The sequence below is a fragment of the Cynocephalus volans genome, chromosome 10 (assembly GCF_027409185.1).
Source record: "Cynocephalus volans isolate mCynVol1 chromosome 10, mCynVol1.pri, whole genome shotgun sequence".
Taxonomy (NCBI): domain Eukaryota; kingdom Metazoa; phylum Chordata; class Mammalia; order Dermoptera; family Cynocephalidae; genus Cynocephalus; species Cynocephalus volans.
This window is the reverse complement of record NC_084469.1, coordinates 82983711-83005498: the sequence shown is the minus strand read 5'-3', so window position 1 is coordinate 83005498 and position 21788 is coordinate 82983711. Positions and strand designations below refer to the sequence as shown.

General features: G+C 37.1%; 1 protein-coding gene across 4 annotated transcripts in view; it reads left to right on the top strand.

Moving 5' to 3' along the window:
* Positions 1–21788, top strand: part of PHKB (phosphorylase kinase regulatory subunit beta) — a 217241-nt gene that overhangs the window by 76145 nt on the left and 119308 nt on the right. For all 4 annotated transcript variants that reach the window (XM_063110493.1, XM_063110492.1, XM_063110494.1 and 1 more), the window contains one exon: positions 3553–3668. In XM_063110493.1, the coding sequence (XP_062966563.1) occupies positions 3553–3668 (116 nt within the window). The remainder of the gene's footprint in view (positions 1–3552; positions 3669–21788) is intronic.

The following is a 21788-nucleotide window of genomic DNA, read 5'->3' as shown; positions in this document are numbered from 1 at the left end:
TTAGTGACTCATGAATTGGGGAGCATCTCATCCAAAGATTTAGAAAAGATGCTCTGCTGAGCTGGGCAGAGAGGAGGTTGGCTTTATAGGCAGAAAAGGGTCGAAGAAAGCAGAAACAATGAACAAAATGCAGATTGGTTGTTCCAGTTACTTTCCTTATATTGTTAAAACAGAGGGGATTTACTTACCATACTGTCTCAGGTAAATGGCTCCTTCTGATTGGTTGTTGTGCATCTCCTGTTTTTTTGGAAAACTGGCCCCTTGCAAAGTTTACTTTGATTATGTAGCACCTAGCACAAGTGACTCCATTCTGGTTTGGTCTGATCTATTGGGCCTAGTGAAGTAGCTCAGTCCAAATCAATGGCCACTTGTAAATTTTATTTAACAGTAGCCAAAGCTAAGTTCAAGATTTATAGGCCAAGAGCCTGGAAAATCAGTGGTCTCATGGAGAAAAGCAGAATTAAAAAACTGCTTCTAAGTGGAACAGTTTAGAATATGTTGTTTAATGGAAAATCTAAGTGGAAATATTTTATAATTGGTATATAAGCGAAGGAATAGGTTATACATTTTAGGGCTAGAATGGAAAAAAACTCCACTGAATTGTAAAAATACACAAACAATCATTTATTTCATTTTATAGAAACCAGGGCGTAGTGAAGCTAATTTACAATGTGTCACATAGCTACTGCAGTGTATAGCCAAGAGCAAAACCAGATATTCCATGTGTGATGTTCTTCTCTTTGCATTGTGCTGTGTGTACTTTCTCTTGTACCACTATCTGTAGTTGAAACCTTGACAGTGAATGAACTTGCCAGAGGGACGAGGTATGCATATGGAGAGAACAAGATAGAGCTTTAAAGAATGCCCACCATAAGAGGTGGAAGCAAGCAGAGGAGGCAATCAGAAAATTTGGAAACAAGTGGAGGATGTGACGTAGCCACAGGAATGTGATAGAGAGAAAGAGATGGGTGAGGATGGATGACTGGACTTTTATAAGAATTATCTTTTGGTAATCCTTGCAACTATAGTTTTTGTAGTTGAGGGTGATGAGGTGGAAGTCAAGCTGTAAATATTTATTAAGTATCTGTTTTGTGTTGGGCACTATTCTCTGGGGATATAGCAGTGAACAGACCAAATCCCTTCCCTCAGGGAGCTTACATTGGGAGGGGGGACAATTAACAAATATGTGAATGTTATTGTAGTTTTCTCCACAGGAGAAAATGCAGCCTGACCAGACCCCTTACTTGGGCCTATCCCTGGTCCTGATATCAGCTCAGATATGTAGACTACACACTTGAGAAGCTTTTCATGAAAGGGGGGGATTTAGATGGCTTCACAGCTTTATTCTTGGAGACCTGACAAATTATAAAGTATTTTCTGTATGTGTTATAAAATCTCAATAAATTTTCAGACAGTGGAAGAGCTGACATCATGAAAATGAACAGGTTTTTTTTTTTTTTTTTTTTTTACAATGCAGGTATAGAAGCAAGGTAGCATGGTATGTGGAAAGCTGGGGGTAACCTTACCATATTCAGAGTGAAACAGTTTTTACTGTGGGTATGCACTGCTGTACTCTTCAGTGGAGAGCTTGTGAGATAAGTATGTGGCTTGTGAATTAAGGATTAATTCACACTCTCTTCTATTTCTGTTAGTCCCAACACTGTGGTTGCTCTTCCCTTCAACTGAATTGAGTGAGCTGTTCTTGGCCCTGTGGGCAAATGTCTCTTTGTTGGGGAGGAGAATGGAAAAGTCAGGGATTCAACTGCCCCAGCCATTTATCATTTGTGAGAAAACCTAGGTAGACTACTCCCTTATCAACTCTTGATCAATGTGTTTGTTGACTGTGACTTTAGAGATTTTCTGGTGGCCTTAAAAAACAAGGAAAAACCATTTTGAGAGGTTGTGGTTCCTTTGCTTTGATTTCTCCACCAATTCCTTCCCATCTGCTTTCTTTCTTCCTATGATTTCTCAGTTTCTGGTGTACTGGTGGAACTTTGCCATGGTTTTTTGTTATTATTCTTTCATTCTTAAAAGTATATACATTATGTTATATGTGTGTAGGGTGGAAATAGAAGGTGTCTATTGCCACCTCCGAAGGATCTTGTGATGAAGAGTAGACAGATGCATGTATTCAGTTTGCCATATTGAACCTAAGATGATAACTAAATTTAAAATCAGGGCCTATAGCCCACTTAAGAAATTACTTTTTGAAGTTGAATAAACATTTATTAAATAAGAACTGACCATAATCTTTTATTTTCAGTAGTTACTTTTGAAAGTGTAAATTTCATCAAATGTTTGACCTTTCCATGGAAGCTATGACTCCTGGCCAATGGAGTGGCCAGGTAGTTGGAGTCCACCTCCAATTGTGAGCTTTGAGTTCATAACAAAGGGTTCCTATAGCTATAGAAAAGGCAGAAGGAAGATTAGACTCCAGGTTGACCCAACATGGGAATGGCACCTTACAGAACAGAGAAATACTTTTTTATTTCCAACATTTTAGACTTATCTAACATTTTATGTGGACATTTTAGATTACAAATATTATTATCCAGTACAAAAACAATGCTTTATATATTTTTTTGTTCTTAAGATGCAAAGTCCTGAAAATATTAATATGTAACTGAATGGGGTTTGTTGCCCAATGCACAGCACGCCAATACACTGGGACACTGGTCTTTGCAGCAGAGAAAAAGGTTTATTCATGAGGCAGCCAAGCAAATAGATGGGAGAATAATCTCAAGTCCACCTCCTCCGTGGTAGGGAGCTAGAGACATTTATGGGGAGTGGGTTGGGGTGGTGTGGATCTTGTAGGGCAGTGATTGGATAAGGGGTTTGAGGACTTTTTTTGGCTATCTGAGCATGTGCAAGCTACCTATGTGCCTCTTCATGGGTCGCATGTTCAAAAATGATGCATTAGTATGATCTGGAGGTGAAGTTTTCAGCCCTCTGACATCAAAAGTTCACTCATCACACACCTGCGCAGGCTGAGAAGAGAGGTCTGTGGGTGCAGTCCATTCAGACCGGTTTCGCTCCAAGGATCCTGAAAAACATCTTTGACAAACTAGTGATATTACCATCAGAGATGTTATCTTAAGGAACAGGACAGGAAGAAAGTCTTATGATCTTGACTCAACTATTCTAATTATGCAGGAATCAGCAGTTTTATGGGTGCAGCTTGTCAATGGAATTTTAGTGGCAAGGAAAAGAGCAAGCTGCGTGAAAAACACGTGCGATTTCTTAATTAACTGTCTCTGGTTTCAGATACATCATTGAAGAATTATAGTTGGAACATTAAAAGGATTTAAATTTTATTTCTATACTGTATAATATTAGATTCTCACTTAAAGTGAGCTTTATATTAGAAAAATCAAATGTAACAAGAGTATGGTATTCATAATAATGCAATAATCACAAGAATTTTAACAAGTTAAAAAAATGTGTTTGGAGGCAAGAATGTATTTGGATTTCAAATGGTATCTAAATCTTCTCTTCTGTATCTGAAGATCCTATTATTGCATATATCCTTATGTTTCATTTCTTTTCTTTTAGGTTTCTTTTATTCAAAACCTTGTATTTTGTGTGGAAAGAGTTTACCGTGTGCCTGACTTTGGTATCTGGGAAAGAGGAAGCAAATATAATAATGGCAGCACAGAGCTACATTCAAGGTAATTTGCTGATTTCTGAGGTTTTTTAAAATAATTAAAATGTATGGAATTTGAATATGAATAAAAGTCAAAGCTTAGATTGGAACTGTGGTTTCGATGTTAATTTTCAACACATGTTTTTCTACCTATGATGCAGATGAAATTCACTTAAAATGAAAGCAAAAGAGTCCTTTCTCAATGGAGGAAAGGAGCCAGGTGTCTTTCCCAACTTCTCAGGTGTTGGTACATGCATATCAGCTTTTATATTTAATCCACATCTTTGCCTTTCTCTTCAGCCAAGTCATTTTATTTTTCCTCTTTGAAATTACATTATTTGAAATGTCAAGTTTATTAAAATTTCCAAACACCAGTTCTATATGTGTTGCATGTAAAATTCCCTTTCATATTATAGAGCTGATTTTTATCCTAACCATAGATTCCCATACACTTTCTGTAAAATTTAACATTCAGTGTCATCTGTAAGAGCTGTGATCAACAACTTGAACTGTGGCTTAGTGCGTTTGAATAAGCAGCAATAACTGATGACTGATGTCATTATGAATTTCCTTTACTCCTTAGGATTAAGGAAATAGCTTTAGTGACTGATTATACCTTTTATATATCCTAATTCTATGCCCAGGACATCATCTTATAACTAAAACAAAATGTATCTCAATAAGTCCTATCCATTTTGCACTAAAAGATGTAAGAATTTAAACTAAAGGTTATCGTTATCAGTTTGTATCATTGAGATTTAAATGAAATATGGAAACAGTCTAAGAAATACCAGTTAAGGGAATCTGCAGCTGTATACTTTTTGGAATAGAAGGATAATCATGAAAAAAAATTCAGTTGATGTAAGATATTTAGTAAACTAAAAACTGGCTTCAGATTACTAGCTATGTGACCCTGAGCAGGTTATGTAACCTCTGTATGCCTTGGTTTCCTCATCTGTAAAATGAAGAAAATAGTTTTTACTTACAGAGTTATTGTAATGATTGAGTTAATGTATATGAAGCATTTGAATGCCTGGCATAAGTAAGAACTAGAATAATAGTGTACTCACACATTTAAGAAAATTTTAATAACAAAGATTGAGATAAAAATAACTTCCAGATTAATCCAAGTTAACTAATAAGTAAGCCTTTTTCTACAGGTTTTATGACTCATGGGAGGCATTTTTACAATGTGGAACAAAATAGTAGCAATCAGTGAAGAAGTCAGTAGAGAAGTAATTTGTGGGAAAGCTCAGTTCAGACATTAAGCAAATCTGTCAAATACTAAAAATAGAAAGATAATGTATTTCAGTCATCATCCAAATTAAGTTTTCAGTGTTCCATATTATCAGTCAAATTATAAGAAAGAAAGTGGATCTGATTAGATACTTTTTAAAAATTTTACCTTTTCAGTATTTATGATTATTAGGTCCCTTCCTTGCTTTTTAATAACCATTTAATATATGCCAATCTGATGTTACTGCTGTTATTTTCAGTATAAAATATTTAGACTAGGAGTTTTTCTTTTTATAAAAACTGTGATAAACTCAGAAAGAACCTTGGGCAGAAGTTACCATTAATCCAAGAAAGTGAGGGTGTTGGAAGGCCCCTGGTGAAAAAACAGAGGCTCCAACTTGTTCTGTAACTGAGGTGCCATTCTTTACATTGAATTATTAATGTTTTTATTTCAATGCTTTTTATTTTTCTAGTCATTATTTGATGTTCTTTGTTACCTTTTGCCTGCAAAGTTAATTTTAATTGTAGCAGGCTGATTTTATTCAAATAGATGGGAAATAAAGTTTGCCATTTAGGTTTGGATGATGGGTTTTATACATTTAACATTGGTCTTCTAATTGTCCATGCTATACTACTTTACAATTTTGAAGAATTTTAAACTTTTTTTACCCCAAATGTTTCTGAGCTGTGCTCTCCATAAGCCTTTTTTGGCTGTATCACCTCTGGTGCCTAAAGGATATATTTTGAAACAGGAGAACTGAGCTCAGTGGCACTTGTCGACACAGTGATGGCAATGATGGTGGGAGGCCAGTATCTTCCTGTGCATAGATCTGAATAGTGGAAAGTAGAGCTGCTGGACCAGCCAGTGATCAAGTCATAACTCTTAGTCTATTGCTGCTATAAGATACCCCAGAACTATTTGGGCCTATTGGATCTATTCTCTACTGTCTAATGCAGTATCCTTATTACATTCTTAAGTTGTTCTCATAATTTCAGACTGCCTGAATTAATATGTAGTAATACTTGCTGTAAGAACTTATATTTCTTCTTGCCTTCTGACTTGTTCTGCCACTCTCCCTCTATCTCTGTGCAATGCAGTCCTCCTTAGCAGGAGACAAGAGAGAGAACAGAACAATCTGACTGTTGCCTTAGTGCACACTAATGCTTTGGCCAAAATGTCTGGGTCTTCCTTCTCTTGCTACACTGGGGACATCCCTTTTAAGCTGCACCCTATATCAGAGAAGATTTCTACCCTGGGGACCCCAAAACACACACATGTATTGTTCTGAAATCAAAGGCTCCCTCTTCAGCATCCGAACTCAGTGGTTCTTTAATAATTGCAATCTGCGGCACTGAACAATTATAGAATATATATTTAGGTTAGACAAGGACCATTACTGCCTTTTTTATATAGGAAGAAAAAAATGTTTAGAAGATTCTGTGATCCTCCACACACATTTAAATCATACAACTCAGTAGGTGGTAGAACCAGAACTGGATTCCAGGTCATTGGCCCCAAATGCAAAGTCATTTTTAGTATATCACATTATATTTTAAAGTCTTAAAAAGTTTTTCTAAAGTTTGAAAGAACAGCAGGGTATAAACTCTCTGTAAAATTATGATATTTCAAGGATATCTTCATTTTGTACTCAGTACAGCTTGATTTACCTTAATGATTTGACCAGATCCTTCTTAATCTGCCCTGATTCATCCCTAGGTTTGCTGGTGTCCTGTTAGTTCAAATTCTTGAATTATTTAGTATTTCTTAGATAAACCCTAGAATTTCCTTCTTCTTTTTTTTTTTTTTAATTTTATTTTCTTGATATACATTGTGGCTGCTTAATGTTGCCCATCACCAAAACCGCCCTCCCTTCTCCCGCCCCCCCCAACAATGTCCTTTCTGTTTGCTTGTCGTATCAACTTCAAGTAATTGTGGTTGTTATATCTTCTAACCCCCACCGGTTTTTTTGTGTGTGTGTGTGTGTGTGTGTATGTGTGTGAATTATATATTAATTTTTAGCTCCCACCAATAAGTGAGAACATGTGGTATTTCTCTTTCTGTGCCTGACTCGTTTCACTTAATATAATTCTCTCAAGGTCCATCCATGTTGTTGCAAATGGCAGTATTTCATTTGTTTTTATAGCTGAGTAGTATTCCATTGTGTAGATGTACCACATTTTCCGTATCCACTCATCCGATGATGGACATTTGGGCTGGTTCCAACTCTTGGCTATTGTAAAGAGTGCTGCGATGAACATTGGGGAACAGGTATACCTTCGACTTGATGATTTCCATTCCTCTGGGTTTATTCCCAACAGTGGGATAGCTGGGTCGTATGGTAGATCTATCTGCAATCGTTTGAGGAACCTCCATACCATTTTCCATAGAGGCTGCACCATTTTGCAGTCCCACCAACAATGTATGAGAGTTCCTTTTCCTCCGCAACCTCACCAGCATTTATCATTCAGAGTCTTTAGGATTTTAGCCATCCTAACTGGGGTGAGATGGTATCTCAATGTGGTTTTGATTTGCATTTCCCGGATGCTGAGTGATGTTGAGCATTTTTTCATATGTCTGTTGGCCATTTGTATATCTTCCTTAGAGAAATGCCTACTTAGCTCTTTTGCCCATTTTTTAATTGGGTTGCTTGTTTTTTTTCTTGTAAAGTTGTTTGAGTTCCTTATATATTCTGGATATGAATCCTTTGTCAGATGTTTATTTTGCAAATATTTTCTCCCACTCTGTTGGTTGTCTTTTAACTTTGTTAATTGTTTCTTTTGCTGTGCAGAAGCTTTTTAGTTTGATATAATCCCATTTGTTTATTTTTCCTTTGGTTGCCCGTGCTTTTGGGGTCGTATTCATGAAGTCTGTGCCCAGTCCTATTTCCTGAAGTGTTTCTCCTATGTTTTCTTTAAGAAGTTTTATTGTCTCAGGGTGTATATTTAAATCCTTAATCCATTTTGAGTTGATTTTAGTATACGGTGAGAGGTATGGATCTAGTTTCATTCTCCTGCATATGGATATCCAGTTATCCCAGCACCATTTGCTGAAGAGGCAGTCCCTTCCCCAGTAAATAGGCTTGGTGCCTTTGTCAAAGATCAGATGGCAGTAAGTGTGTGGGTTGATTTCTGGATTCTCTATTCTATTCCATTGATCAGTGTGTCTGTTTTTATGCCAGTACCATACTGTTTTGGTTATTATAGCTTTGTAGTATAGCTTAAAGTCAGGTAGTGTTATGCCTCCAGCTTTATTTTTTTGCTCAGCATTGCTTTGGCTGTGTGTGGTCTTTTATTATTCCACATAAATGTCTGGATAGTTTTTTCCATTTCTGAGAAAAATGTCTTTGGAATTTTGATGGGGATTGCATTGAATTTGTATGTCACTTTGGGTAGTATGGACATTTTCACTATGTTGATTCTTCCAATCCAAGAGCATGGGATATCTTTCCATCTTCTTGTATCCTCTCTAATTTCTCTCAGCAGTGGTTTGTAGTTCTCATTATAGAGATTTTTCACCTCCTTGGTTAACTCAATTCTTAAGTATTTTATTTTTTTGGTGGCTATTGTAAATGGGCAGGCTTTCTTGATTTCTCGTTCTGCATGTTCACTATTGGAGAAAAGAAATGCTACTGATTTTTGTGTGTTGATTTTGTATCCTGCTACTGTGCTGAAATCATTTATGAATTCCAACAGTTTTTTGGTAGAGGTTTTAGGCTGTTCGATATATAGGATCATGTCATCTGCAAACAGGGACAGTTTGACTTCATCTTTTCCAATCTGGATGCCCTTTATTTCCTTCTCTTCTCTGATTGCTCTGGCTAGTACTTCCAACAGTATGTTGAATAGTACTTCCAACACTATGTTGAATAGGAGTGGTGAGAGTGGGCATCCTTGTCTAGTTCCTGTTCTGAAAGGAAAAGCTTTCAGCTTTTCCCCATTCAGGATGATATTGGCAGTGGGTTTGTCATATATGGCTTTAATTATGTTGAGATACTTTCCGTCTATACCTAACTTATAGAGGGTCTTTGTCATGAATGAGTGCTGAACTTTATCAAATGCTTTTCAGCATCTATAGAGATGATCATATGGTCCTTGTGTTTGATTTTATTAAGGTGGTGTATCACATTGATTTGCGTATGTTGAACCAACCTTGCATCCCTGGGATGAATCCCACTTGATCGTGGTGAATAATTTTATGTATGTGTTGCTGCATTCTGTTTGCTAGTATTTTAGAGAGGATTTTTGCATCTGTATTCATTAAGGATATTGGCCTGTAGTTTTCTTTTTTGGTTATATCTTTACCTGGTTTTGGTATCAGGATGATGTTTGCTTCATAGAATGAGTTTGGGAGATTTGCATCCGTTTCAGTCTTTTGGAATAGTTTGTAAAGAATCGATGTCAATTCCTCTTTGAATGTTTGGTAAAATTCTGCTGTGAATCCATCTGGTCCTAGGCTTTTCTTTGTTGGGAGCCTTCTGATAACAGCTTCAATCTCCTTTATTGTTATTGGTCTGTTCAAATTTTCTATGTCTTCATGGTTCAGTTTTGGGAGCTTGTGTGTGTCCAGAAACTTATCCATTTCCTCCAGATTTTCAAATTTGTTGGCGTATAGTTGTTTATAGTAGTCTCGAATGATTCCTTGTATTTCAGATGAATCAGTTGTAATATCGCCTTTTTCATTTCTAATTTTTGTTATATGAGTCTTCTCTCTTCTTTTTTTTGTTAGCCATGCTAATGGTCTGTCAATTTTATTTATCTTTTCAAAAAACCAACTTTTTGATTCATTGATCTTTTGAATTGTTTTTTGGGTTTCAATTTCATTCAGTTCTGCTCTGATCTTAATGATTTCTTTCCGTCTGCTAACTTTAGGTTTGGATTGTTCTTGTTTTTCTAGTTCTTTAAGGTGAAGTGTTAGGTTGTTCACTTGCCATCTTTCCATTCTTCTGAGGTGAGCATTTAATGCAATAACTTTCCCCCTCAATACTGCTTTTGCAGTATCCCACAGGTTTTGGTATGATGTATCATTGTTTTCATTAGTTTCAATAAATTTTTTGATTTCCTGCTTGATTTCTTCTTGGACCCATATGTCATTAAGTAGAATGCTGTTTAATTTCCATGTGTTTGTATAGTTTCCAGAGTTTCGTTTGTTATTAATTTCTAGTTTTAATCCATTGTGGTCTTAGAAGATGCATGGGATAATTCCAATTTTTTTGAATTCATTGAGACTTGATTTGTGACCTAATATGTGATCTATCCTGGAGAATGATCCGTGTGCTGATGAGAAGAATGAATATTCTGAGGTTGTTGGATGGAATGTTCTGTAGATATCTGCCAATTCCATTTGGTCTAGAGTATTGTTTAGATCTTGTGTTTCTCTACTGATTCTTTGCCTAGATGATCTGTCTAATATTGACGGTGGGGTGTTCAGGTCCCCTGCTATTATGGTATTAGTGTCTATTTCCTTCTTTAGGTCTAATAGAGTTTGTTTTATAAATCTGGCTGCCTCAACATTGGGTGCGTACATATTTATGATTGTTATGTCTTCTTGATGGATCAGTCCTTTTATCATTAAGTAGTGTCCCTCATTGTCTCTTTTTATGGTTTTTAGTTTAAAGTCTATTTTGTCAGATATAAGAATAGCTACTCCAGCTCGTTTTTCTTTTCTGTTTGCATGGTAAATCTTTTTCCATCCTTTCACTCTTAGTCTATGTGAATCTTTATGGGTGAGGTGGGTCTCTTTTAGGCAGCATATAGTTGGGTCCTCCTTTTTGATCCAGTCAGCCAGTCTGTGTCTTTTGATTGGGGAATTTAAGCCTTTTACATTAAGAGTTGTTATTGAAAGGTGTTGATTTATTCCTAGCATTTTATTGGTTGTTTGGTTGTCTTAGCTGTCTTTTGTTCCTTGCTTTCTGATTTACTGTTTGGTTTCTGCGTTTGTTGGTTCCTTAGGTTGTAGATAGTGTTTTTGTTTGTTTTCTCTTCATGAATGCCATTTTTATTATATTAGTGGGTTTTGATTTTTCTTGGGTTTTATGGCAATGGTAGTTATTTTTTCAGGAACCAAACCCAGGACTCCCTTGAGGATTCCTTGTAAGGGTGGTCGTGTGGTAGTGAACTCCCGCAGTTTTTGTTTGTCTGAGAAATATACTATTTGCCCTTCATTTCGAAGGATAGCCTTGCAGGGTAAAGTATTCTTGGCTGGCAATCTTTGTCTTTTAGTATTTTGAATATATCATCCCATTCCTTTCTAGCTTTTAGGGTTTGTGATGAAAAGTCTGATATTAGCCTGATTGGGGCTCCCTTACAGGTCATTTGACGCTTCTCTCTTGCAGCTTTTAAGATTCTCTCTTTGTCTCTGACTTTTGCCAATTTGACTATAACATATCTTGGAGAAGGCCTTTTTGGGTTGAATACGTTTGGAGATCGTTGAGCTTCCTGGACCTGAAGATCTGTGATTTTTCCTATACCTGGGAAGTTTTTTGCCACTATTTTGTTGAATATGTTTTCAATGCAATCTCCAATTTCCTCCCCTTCTGGAATACCCATGACTCGGATATTTGAGCGCTTATGGTTGTCTGATATCTTTCTCAGATTTTCTTCAATGTCCTTGATTCTTTTTTCTTTCTTTTTGTCTGCTTGTGTTATTTCAAACAGCCCATCTTCAAGTTCGCAACTTCGACAAGCCTGCTGGTTAAACTCTCCATTGTGTTTTTTATTTCGCTGAATAACTTCTTCAGTTCAGCAAGTTCTGCTACATTTTTTTTCAGGACATTGATTTCCTTGTACAATTCCTCTTTCAGATCCTGTATACTTTTCCTCATTTCATCAGGATGTCTAGTTGAGTTTTCTTGTATCTTATTCAGTTTCCTTAGAATTATCACTCGAAATTCCTTGTCAGTCATTTCAAGGGCTTCTTGTTCTATAGGATCTAGAGTTTCAGATTTATTAACTTTTGGTGGTGTACTTTCTTGATTTTTTGTATTTCTGATATCTTTTTTTCGATGTTTATTCATTGTGGCAGGAGGTTTTACATTCCACCGGTTTAAGACTATTGACTAACTAAGATGTTGCTGTGGTTGCCAATTTGGTATGGCTACCTCCGTGACTGCTCAGTTGGCCTCTAGTGCCTTGTGTGTGTGGTTGCCTCGGGTCTTGGGCTTCTCCGGGGAGCCACCTTTCTGGTCAGCTTCGATTCTGCTGGGCTGCTGGATCACATACCACAGGGTGTGTAATCTCTGTTGAGCTTTCTCTTCCCGTGCAGGACTTCTCCCTGTTCCGTGTGCTCTGGCCCGGGCTGTTGGATTGTGCAGTGGCGACCCCACAGGGTGTGTGGTTTCTGTCGAGTCTCCGCCTCCCTGGCCGCACGTCTCCCCGCTCTGTGTGCACTGGGCTGGGCTTGGACGTGTCTTCTGTCACCCTCGTCTATCAGCTGGGCCTTCAAGACCCTGCTTGGCACCGCCTTGCCCAGGAAGTCTACCAGGTTTCTGCTAGGCACAGACGACTGGTCGCTCTGGGTGCCTTTTTAGCACTGTGTAGATCTTTCTCGCGACTTATCACCTTCCTCCTGGTATCGCGGTTATTTGTGTATTTGTCTTATCTCCCACACCAGAGCATGAGCTCCTCGGGGGAGGAGCCCGCAGCACACAGTTCACCTTTGTATCCCCCCGGCACAGACCGAGTCCAGTGCCCGCCTGCAGTCAGCTCTCCAGCAGGTTCAAGAGGACTTGGGAACTCTCCTACCACACTATTCCCAACCAGAAATTGGTTAGGCATTTTTCCAAACTGGTGGTCGCAGAGATGGTATCTGCCTCCCAGTAGCAGGAAGTTTACCGCGGGCCGGAGTCCAGGGTGTGGTGGAGTGACATTCGGCCCCGTCCGTACTTCCTTGCCCTCCCGACACTGGCTGGGGACGCCCCACGCCACCAGCCTCACCAGAGAACCGTCGAGGGAGTGGGAGGGGAGGCCAGCCCACAGGCCCCGGGAAGCCCCGCACCGGGGCAAGCAAGTGGGAAGGCTCAGTGAGGAGCCGAGCCGAGCCAGGCCGGAGCTGCCACCACCTGAGAAAATGGTGGCAGCCCCGGGGCGGTGAGTGGCCCAGTGATGCAGGTGGAAGCCTGGTGGGCGTCAGCCCCTTGAGCAGGGTCAGGCCAGGGGTCACTCACAGGGCTGTGCCAGGTCGGGCACTCACTGTCTTCCTCTTGTTTGTCGCCTTCCCCGTTCTTGGTTCCCGCCGCCTCAAGCTGCTCGCTCGGTCCCGCAGCGTGGCTCGGGCGCTCCCAGGAATCTTCTTTTATGCCAGCCTGAAACCTCGAATCATGAATAGGGCAGCTGGCCATCTTCAGCGCGGTCCCGGCCTCCGGGATCCTGTCTGCATCCACAGCAGCCCTGGCGCCGTGTTCCCTGTTTAGAGACTCGCTTTTGCAGCTACAAAACAGTTCTTTTCCTGTTCCATACTTCAAAGCTGTTGCCTGTAAATGAGGCAGCCTCTCCTGCCGAGGGCAAAGTGACGGTCAGACCCCCATGACCGGCCACCAGCAGCGGTCCTCCCTTAAGAGATGGCAAGAGGAAGGTCCACAAGTTTCCCGGCTGCCTGAGGCCCAGTGGCCGCCTTTTCCACCTCAGCTACTCCACGCCAACCGCAGCAGCCACCGCCATCTTGAAACCTAGAATTTCCTTCTAGACAGTACTCTCCTTACATCTAGCAGCAACCTCACCCCTTCCAGAACTTGAGCAACAGGATCTATTGCTGTAAGCTCACTGTGATGCTCTTGAAATGTTTCCTAAGCAAGTATTCCCTGCTCTCCTTATTTTTCTGTTGACTTGACTTTCCTCAAGCAATATACCCCTTTCAGTTTCTCCTAGGGTGTCTGGAACTATATCTGGTAATGTTTGTCTTTTCTCTTGTTCAGTCTCCAAATCTTTAATAAATGCCCATACATTTTAATTCTATACTATTAGATTTAATTACATTTTCCTCTATATATCATTCTGATACCTATTTACCATAGCAGTAATTCTTAGCCCCCCAGTTACATATCCAAGTACTCTCAGCCTCTCCAAGTTTAATTCAAGTATTTTAATCTTTAAATTTCCCCCTCCTCTTATGTAAGGATATTCTTGCTCCTTGGGGATATCTTTAAACCCATACCTCTTTGTTTTGGAGAACAGATAAGTCTTTACTGTAAAATATGAATTGAATCCTAAACCCTAATTTTGAATTTTTTGGCTATTGGGAAATGAAAGAAAGTGAGCCGAGACGCAAGGTACCATTCAAGTTTTATTAAAGGAAAAGAATCTCCTGGGATGTGCCCAAAGTGGGCGGCCGCCCGCAGCTGCCCTCAAAATGGAGGACAGCACCAGGTGTGTGGGTGGTAGAGCTTATATAGTGTGCCAAGGGCTGGCTGATGTAATCAAGGAGGGGCATTATGCTAATGTGGATCAGGGTGGAGAACTGCATCCTTGTGGAAGCAAAAGGGGTTTCTGTTTACGTCTGGAGGCTTCTTGTTAAGGGAAGTGGGGAGGGGTTTGGTGCTGGACTGGAAGACGAGGCCGGCGGCTATTTTGTGCTTATTGTGTGCATAATGGCGCCATTCACATCCAAAATCCATCAGGAAACAAAAGGGAAAACTGTACTTAATAATTTAATAATGTGGATATGTGCCCAAAAGGAGAGAAAATTTTTTTAACATTAGCTCCTAAGTAGAATTTTACATTTAACAACAAAATTACCTTTTATATTTTGTTAAATTTTGTGTTTGCAACGTAAAGAAGACTGTAGAACCAAAAAGAATTAAAATCTGATTTTTCAAGTTTTTGAAGAATGGTTTTATGTTCTGTTCTCTTGGCCTTTCTAATAAAGAAAGCCATCACTAAAATATCAGATAAGTAACCATCATAGCATTACTTACTTAGTTTAAGATGCTTTTAGTGAGTATTTTGTTCCATATAGTGCCTATTACTTAAAGTATCTACTTTATCTTCTTTAGTTATTTTTGATGTTTTAGTCATTGAACTGTGATAGAAGCTACTGTCCATTCATTCTGCTTCATTTTATGTATCTTTTTTTTTTTTTCCATACTGAGCAATTCATGAACATTCATTAAAATCATAATAATGTAAAGTCCTTATGATTCCAGGAAATATGATTGGGTAGTTCAGGAAATTAAAGCATGGTGTTAATGAGCAGAGATTGTGAATTTATTTCTCATGCCTACCAGTTACTTTTGTGGATTCCATGGTGGCTTATAAATGACCTAGTGCAAACCTATCATCTTTTCTAGAAAAACTTTGATTTATGCAACAAATCAGTTTATTACAAACTATCTCCCAAGCAAATATCACTATATCTACATCCTCTTAAGAGAATTTTAGAACAAAAGATGTTGAGGTACCACCATGCAAGAATCAATTCAGTAAATGTTCTATTGATAATAATCACCTACTACTAATATATTCAATGTAACAGAATTATTTAATTTTCTGAGAATGCCTTGTGCTATTAAAATGTTTTTTAATTCTTACAACAGTATATATTGTATTTGCTAGTAAAATGTAAGATCACAATAGGAGTGTATTCAGGTTTTTAAATAGCTTACTGTTGCCAGAGGTTTAAGTACCTAGTGGATAATAAATTAATGTGGAATTTCAATTAAATCTAATTATTTAACGGATTGTGTTGGGAAAGAAAGTTAAAATGGAAAGATTTCAATAAACATTTACTCTAATCCAAGTACAATTTTTTTTTTTTTGTAATGCTGTATTTAGAAGACAGTTTTCAAATTTGTCTCATAGCTGTCTTTTTGCACCATTGTTAGATACAGAACCTTGAGCTGGCTACATTATGTATTTCCTCCAGTACAGAATTTCTTATGTATTTGCCTTTAGAATAAGTTATTTTCTCTTCACATTTCAAAATATTGTGAAGAGTTTCAATAAAATATGTACCTCACTGTAAGTGGAGTTTCACTGGTATTACTGGACTAACTGAATGTAAGTGTTTGTGCATTGGAGGTTATGGGACCTCTAGGTCATCAGCAACACATTCTTGTAAAACAAGAAAACCACTTGATGATGAATGTTTTTACGTGAACAGTCAGAGTATATGATGCCTAAGAAAGAGTCTAGAATGTTTCTGCAGTTCTAGGGTCGTTTGGTTAACATTTTGCAGCCTGATTGTTCTGGGTACATGGTAGGGTTAGGAATCTGACTTAGGTTCTTTTCTGGTTACTTGTCGTTGCAAGTAAATCACTCCAGACTTAGAGGCATTAAAAAACAACAGTCTTTTATTATTATCAAGTCTTATGGTTCTCATGGTTGGTTGGATTAAGCTATATAGTTCATGCTCAGGGTTTATGTGTTTGTTGTCTGTTGTGGCTGTGGCTGGAGTTATCTTGAAGCCTTTCTCATTTTGATACCTGAGTGTTGACTGGGATCTTGGCAGGAGCTGTCTGCTGGAAGGCCTATATGAAGTTTTCCCATATAGCTTCCTCATAGCATGGTGGCTGGGTTCTAAGGTCCCACATGCCAAGGCAGAGGGTCAGGTGGGAGCTGTTTTGCCTTTTCTGATCTAGCCACAGAGTCATTCAGTGCTAATTCCACCATATTCTGTTAGCATCACTAAGACCAGGTCATATTAGCGAGGGATATTAGACTCTCACCTCTCGATGGGAGGAGTGCCAAATAATTTGTGTACATGTTTTAAACCACCACATGTTCTTTATTTGAATTTCATTCCTTCAGGTTTCAATTCTTGTCATTCTCTGTAAAACAACTTTTGGTCCGCAAAGAGGCTGTTGCCCTTATCTTGAGTATATTAGCAGTATCATATGAATTGTTGTGGAATTTATTTAAGCTATGGAAACATCAAGTACTTCCTTCACTGGCAGAAAACCTTCACTGGCAGTGAAATGCTAGACTACAGATTTGAGTCAGTAGGGTAATATCTTAAATTCAGATTTTTGTCTCAATTTTTCTTGAAAATCAGGGTAAACTTGATCAGCATAGATTCTAGTAGGGAACAAAGTTTTCACGAAAGAAAGTAAGGATGGATTTTAAAACTACTTACACTTAATTTCTCTGGGCTTTAGTTTCCTCATCTTAAAAGTAGAAGGGGCTAACAAAAGAAATAGAAGACTTGTACATTAAAAACTACAAAAAAAAATGTTTAAAGAAATTCGAGAAGATCTAAATAAGTGGAAAGACATCCTGTGTTCAATGCAATCTATGTCAAAAATCCAGTTGTTCTTTTTGCAGAAATTGGCAAGCTGATTCTAAAATTCACATCAAAATGCAAGGGACGCAGACTAGCCAAAGCAACCTTGAAAAGAACAAAGTTGGAGGACCCATACTTTCCAATTTTAAAATGTACTACACACCTACAACAGTTAAGACAGTGCAGTTCTGGCATAAAGACAGACGTAGAAATCAATGGAATACTGTTAACAGTCTAGAAATGAACCCGTATATCTGTGGTCAATTGATTTTGATAGAAATACAGAGACTATTCAGTGGGAAACAACAGGCTTTTCAACAGATTGTTTTGGGACAACTGGATGTCCATATGCAAAGGGATGATTTTGGATACTACTTCATACTATGTACAGAAATTAACTTGAAATAGATCAAAGACCTAAATGTAAGAGCTAAAACTATAAGAAAACATAACTGCAAATCATTGTGACCTCCTTAGATTAGGCAACAGTATCTTAGACATGACGCCTAAAGCACAGGCAACAACAAAAAAAAAGGATTTGTATAAGTTTTTGTGTGAACGGAAGTTTTCATTTTTCTGGGATAAATGCCTAGTAGTGTATACAATTGGTGGGTCATATCATAGTTGTATGTTTAGTCTTTTAAGAGACTGCAAAAACTGTTTTCCAGAGTACCTGTATTAATTTACATTCCCACCAGCAGTGTATGAGTGATATCTTTTATCTCCATCCTTACCAGCATTTGGTGTTATCACTATTTTTACTTTAGTCATGAACATCTTTTTATGTGCTTATTTGCCATCCATATATCCTCTTTGGTGAAATGTTTCTTTATATCTTTTGCCCATTTTCTTATCAGATTGTTTTTATTGTTGATTTTTGAGAGTTCTTTATATATTCTAGATACTAGTGCCTTATCAGATATGTGTTTTGCAAATATTTCCTTCCAGCTTGTCTTTTCATCCTCTTATAGGGTCTTTCACAGAACAAAAGTTTTTAATCCTGATAGAGTCCAATTTATCAATTTTTCCTTTCATGGATTGTGTTTTTGGTGTCAAGTCTGGTGGCAACTATTTTGCCTAGTCCTTGATCCTAAAGATTTTTTCCTATATTTTTTTTGTCCAAAAGCTTCATAGTTTTACATCTTACATTTATATTCGTGATTCATTTTGAGTTAATTTTGTGTAAGATGTGAGACTTAGGCAGTTTTTTTTTTTTTTTTTTTGCCTATGTATGTCTAATTACTCCAGTACCATTTATTAAAAAGACTTTCTTTCATGGAAATGTTTTTGTGTCCTTGTTTAAAATAAAGTGGGCATATTTATGTGTGTCTGTTTTTGGGTTCTGTGTATCTCTGTTCCTCCACCAATACCACACAAACTTGATTACAATAGTTATATAATGTCTTGAAACTGGATAGACTGATTCCTCCCACTTCATTCTTTGTTTTCAAAATTGTTTTAATTATTGTAATTCTTTGATTTTCCATATAACTTTTAAGATAATTTTGTCTGTATCTACAAAAGTCTTGCTGGAATTTTGACGGGATTTAATATCTTTATTATGTTGAGTTTTTGATTCCATGATAATAATATGTTTCTTTGTTTATTTACATCACCTTTAATTTCTTTCATCAGCATTGTATCATTTTTAGCATATCTGCCCTGTGCATGTTTAGATACATTTAACCTGTTTTTCTTTTCTTTTCTTTTTTGGGTAATTATAAATAATATTGTACTTTTAAATTTGATTTTTATGTGTTCATTGCTAGTATATAGAAATACTATTTGTTTTTTAATGTTGGTCTTGTATCTTGTGACCTCCACTACTAGTATCTTCACTACTTGTATCTTGTGACCTTCACTACTTCAAACTCACTAGTTCTGGGTGTTTGTATTTTTTTTTTGTTGATTCCCTAGAATTTTCTTTCTAGATAAGCATATCACCTGAAATAGGGACAGTATTATTTCTGCCTATCCAAATTATATTCCTTTATTTTCTTTTCCTGTCCTATTGTATCACCTAGAATGTCCAGTACTTTGTTAAAAAATGGTAGTGAGAGCAGACTTTCTTGCTTTGTTTCCAGTCTTAGAGAGAAAGCATTTAGTTTTTCTTTCACCATCAAGTATAAGGTTAGCTGTAAGATTTTTGTAGTCAAATTGCAGAATTTCCTTCCATTCCTATTTTTCTGAGTTTTTAATCATGAATGGATGTTGAATTTTATCGGATGCTTTTTCTGCATCAACTGATATTATCATGTTGTTTTCTTCTTTAGCCTGTTAAAATAGTGGATTATATTGATTGATTTTTGATTATCAAACCAGCCTTGTATCCATAGAGTAAATTCCACTTAGATGATAATTCATTTTTCTTGATGAATTATGTTTGCTACTATATTTTTAAGGATTTTAATGTCTGTGTTTATAACAGGTATTGGTCTGTTGTTTTCTTTTTGTGTACTATCTTTGTCTCATTGGTATCAGGGTAATGCTAACATCATAAAATGAATGCTGAATGTTTCTTCTTCTATTTTATGGAAGAGATCGTGTAGTATTGGTGTTAGTTCTTCTTTAAATATTTGGTAGAAGTTTCCAGTGTAATCATTGACTCCTGGAGGTTTCTTTTTTGGCCATTTTAAAATTACAGATTTAATTTTCTTAATACAGGTTAAGCCTCCTTAATCCAAAAATTTGAAATCCAACATGCTCCAGAATTTGAAACTCTTTTTTTTTTTTAGGGCTAATCAAGTGAAGCAGTGGGAGTGGAGAAGGAACAAAGAAATGTATAACTGGTTGTGATTAATTAGTTGTAAACACCACTGCACTGAGATCTCCCCAAAAGTTTTTGAGCACCAACATGACACGACAAATGTAAGACTCCACACCTGACCTTATGTTTTATGCACAAAATTATTAAAAATATTGTATAAAATGACCTTCAGTCTATGTGTATAAGGTGTGTGTCAGTCCGTTTTTGTTGCTTATAACAAAGTACACTGACCTGGGTGATTTATAAAGAAAAGGAAATTTATTGCTTGCAGTTTCTGAGGCTGATAATTCTAAAGTCCATCTGATGGTGGCAACAGTGACCCAGGGGTCTCACATTGCAAGATGGTGGAAGCAGAGAGAGCAGAGAGAGAGAAAGAGAGAGACAGATTCTCTTTTTCTTTTAAAGCCCTCTGAACCATGCCCCTGATCACCATTTTTAATCCATTCACTACTGGGTGGTATACACTCCAATCACCTCTTCAAGGCTTCACCTTTAGATTACCAGAATAGGATTACCCACCTTCTTAACAGTCACAGTTGGGGCTAAGTTTCTAGTACATAAAATTGAGGAACACAATTCAAGCTTCAGGGAGTTTTGGGGGACATAATTCAATCCACTACAAGATGCATATGAAACATAAATGAATTTCATGTTTAGACTTGGGTCTTATCCCTAAGATATCTCATTATGTATATGCAAATATTCCAAAATCTGAAAAAAATTGAAACTCAAAACACTTCTGGTCCTGAGTGTGTCAGATAAAGGATACTCAAACTGTAGTTACAGGGCTATATAGTTTATCTATTTCGCATTGGGTGAGTAGTAGTTTGTGCTTTTCTAGGAATTGGTCCATTCCTAAGTTGTCAAAGTTATATGTGTAGAACTGTTCATAGTATTTTCTTATTATCTTTTTGATGTCTATAGGGACTCTAGTGGTATTTCCTGATATTGGTCATATGTGTCTTTTGCCTTCTTTGCCAATCTTGCTAAAGATTTATCAGTTTTTAATGGTCTTTTAAAAAATCATAAGTGTTTAAGTATTTCCATAAAAAATAAAAATTACAAATCAGCTCCTTGTTTCATTGCTTCTCTCTGTCGTTTTTCTGTTTTGAATTTTATTGATTTCTGCTCTTATTTGTGTTATTTGCTTCTGTTTGCTTTGGCCTTATTTTGATCTTTTTCTAGGTTCTTAAGGTGGGGGCTTAGAAAATTGATTTGAGACTTTTCTTCTTTAATATACACATTTAGTATTATAATTTCTTTCTCAGCACTGCTTTAGCTATGCTACACTAATTTTGATATGTTGTATCTTCATTTTCATTCAGTTTTTTTTTTTTTTTTTTTTAATGCATTTGAGACTTCCTGTTTGACCCATGTGAATTACACAGAAGTGTATTATTTTGTTTAAAAGTGTTGGGAGATTTTCCTTTTTTCTTTCTGCTAATGATGCTGGTTTTATTCCATGGTGGTCAGAAAACATGATATGACTTCAATTCTTTTACATTTTTGAGGTTTTATTTATGGCCAGGATATGATCTATCTTAGTATATGTTGGTATGCACTTGAAAAAATTTATATTCTACTCTTGTTATGTAGAATGTTCTAAATATATCAATTAGATCTTGTTGGTTGAGGGTATTTAGTTCTTTTTCCTTGCTGATTTTCTGTCTAGTTGTTCTACCTATTGTTGAGAGAAGAGTGTTGAAGTCTCTCACTATAACTTGTTTTGTCTATTTCTCCTTTTTGTTTTGTCAGTTTTGCTTCAAATATGTTTCAGCTCTGTTGTTTGGTGCATAAACATTTAGGATTGTTTTGTCTTCTTGCTGGATTGACCCTTTTATCATTATATAATATCCTCTCTGTCTCTGATAATTTTCTTTCCTAAGAAGTCTACTTTATTAGGATATTCCTAATTTCTTTTGATTAGTGTT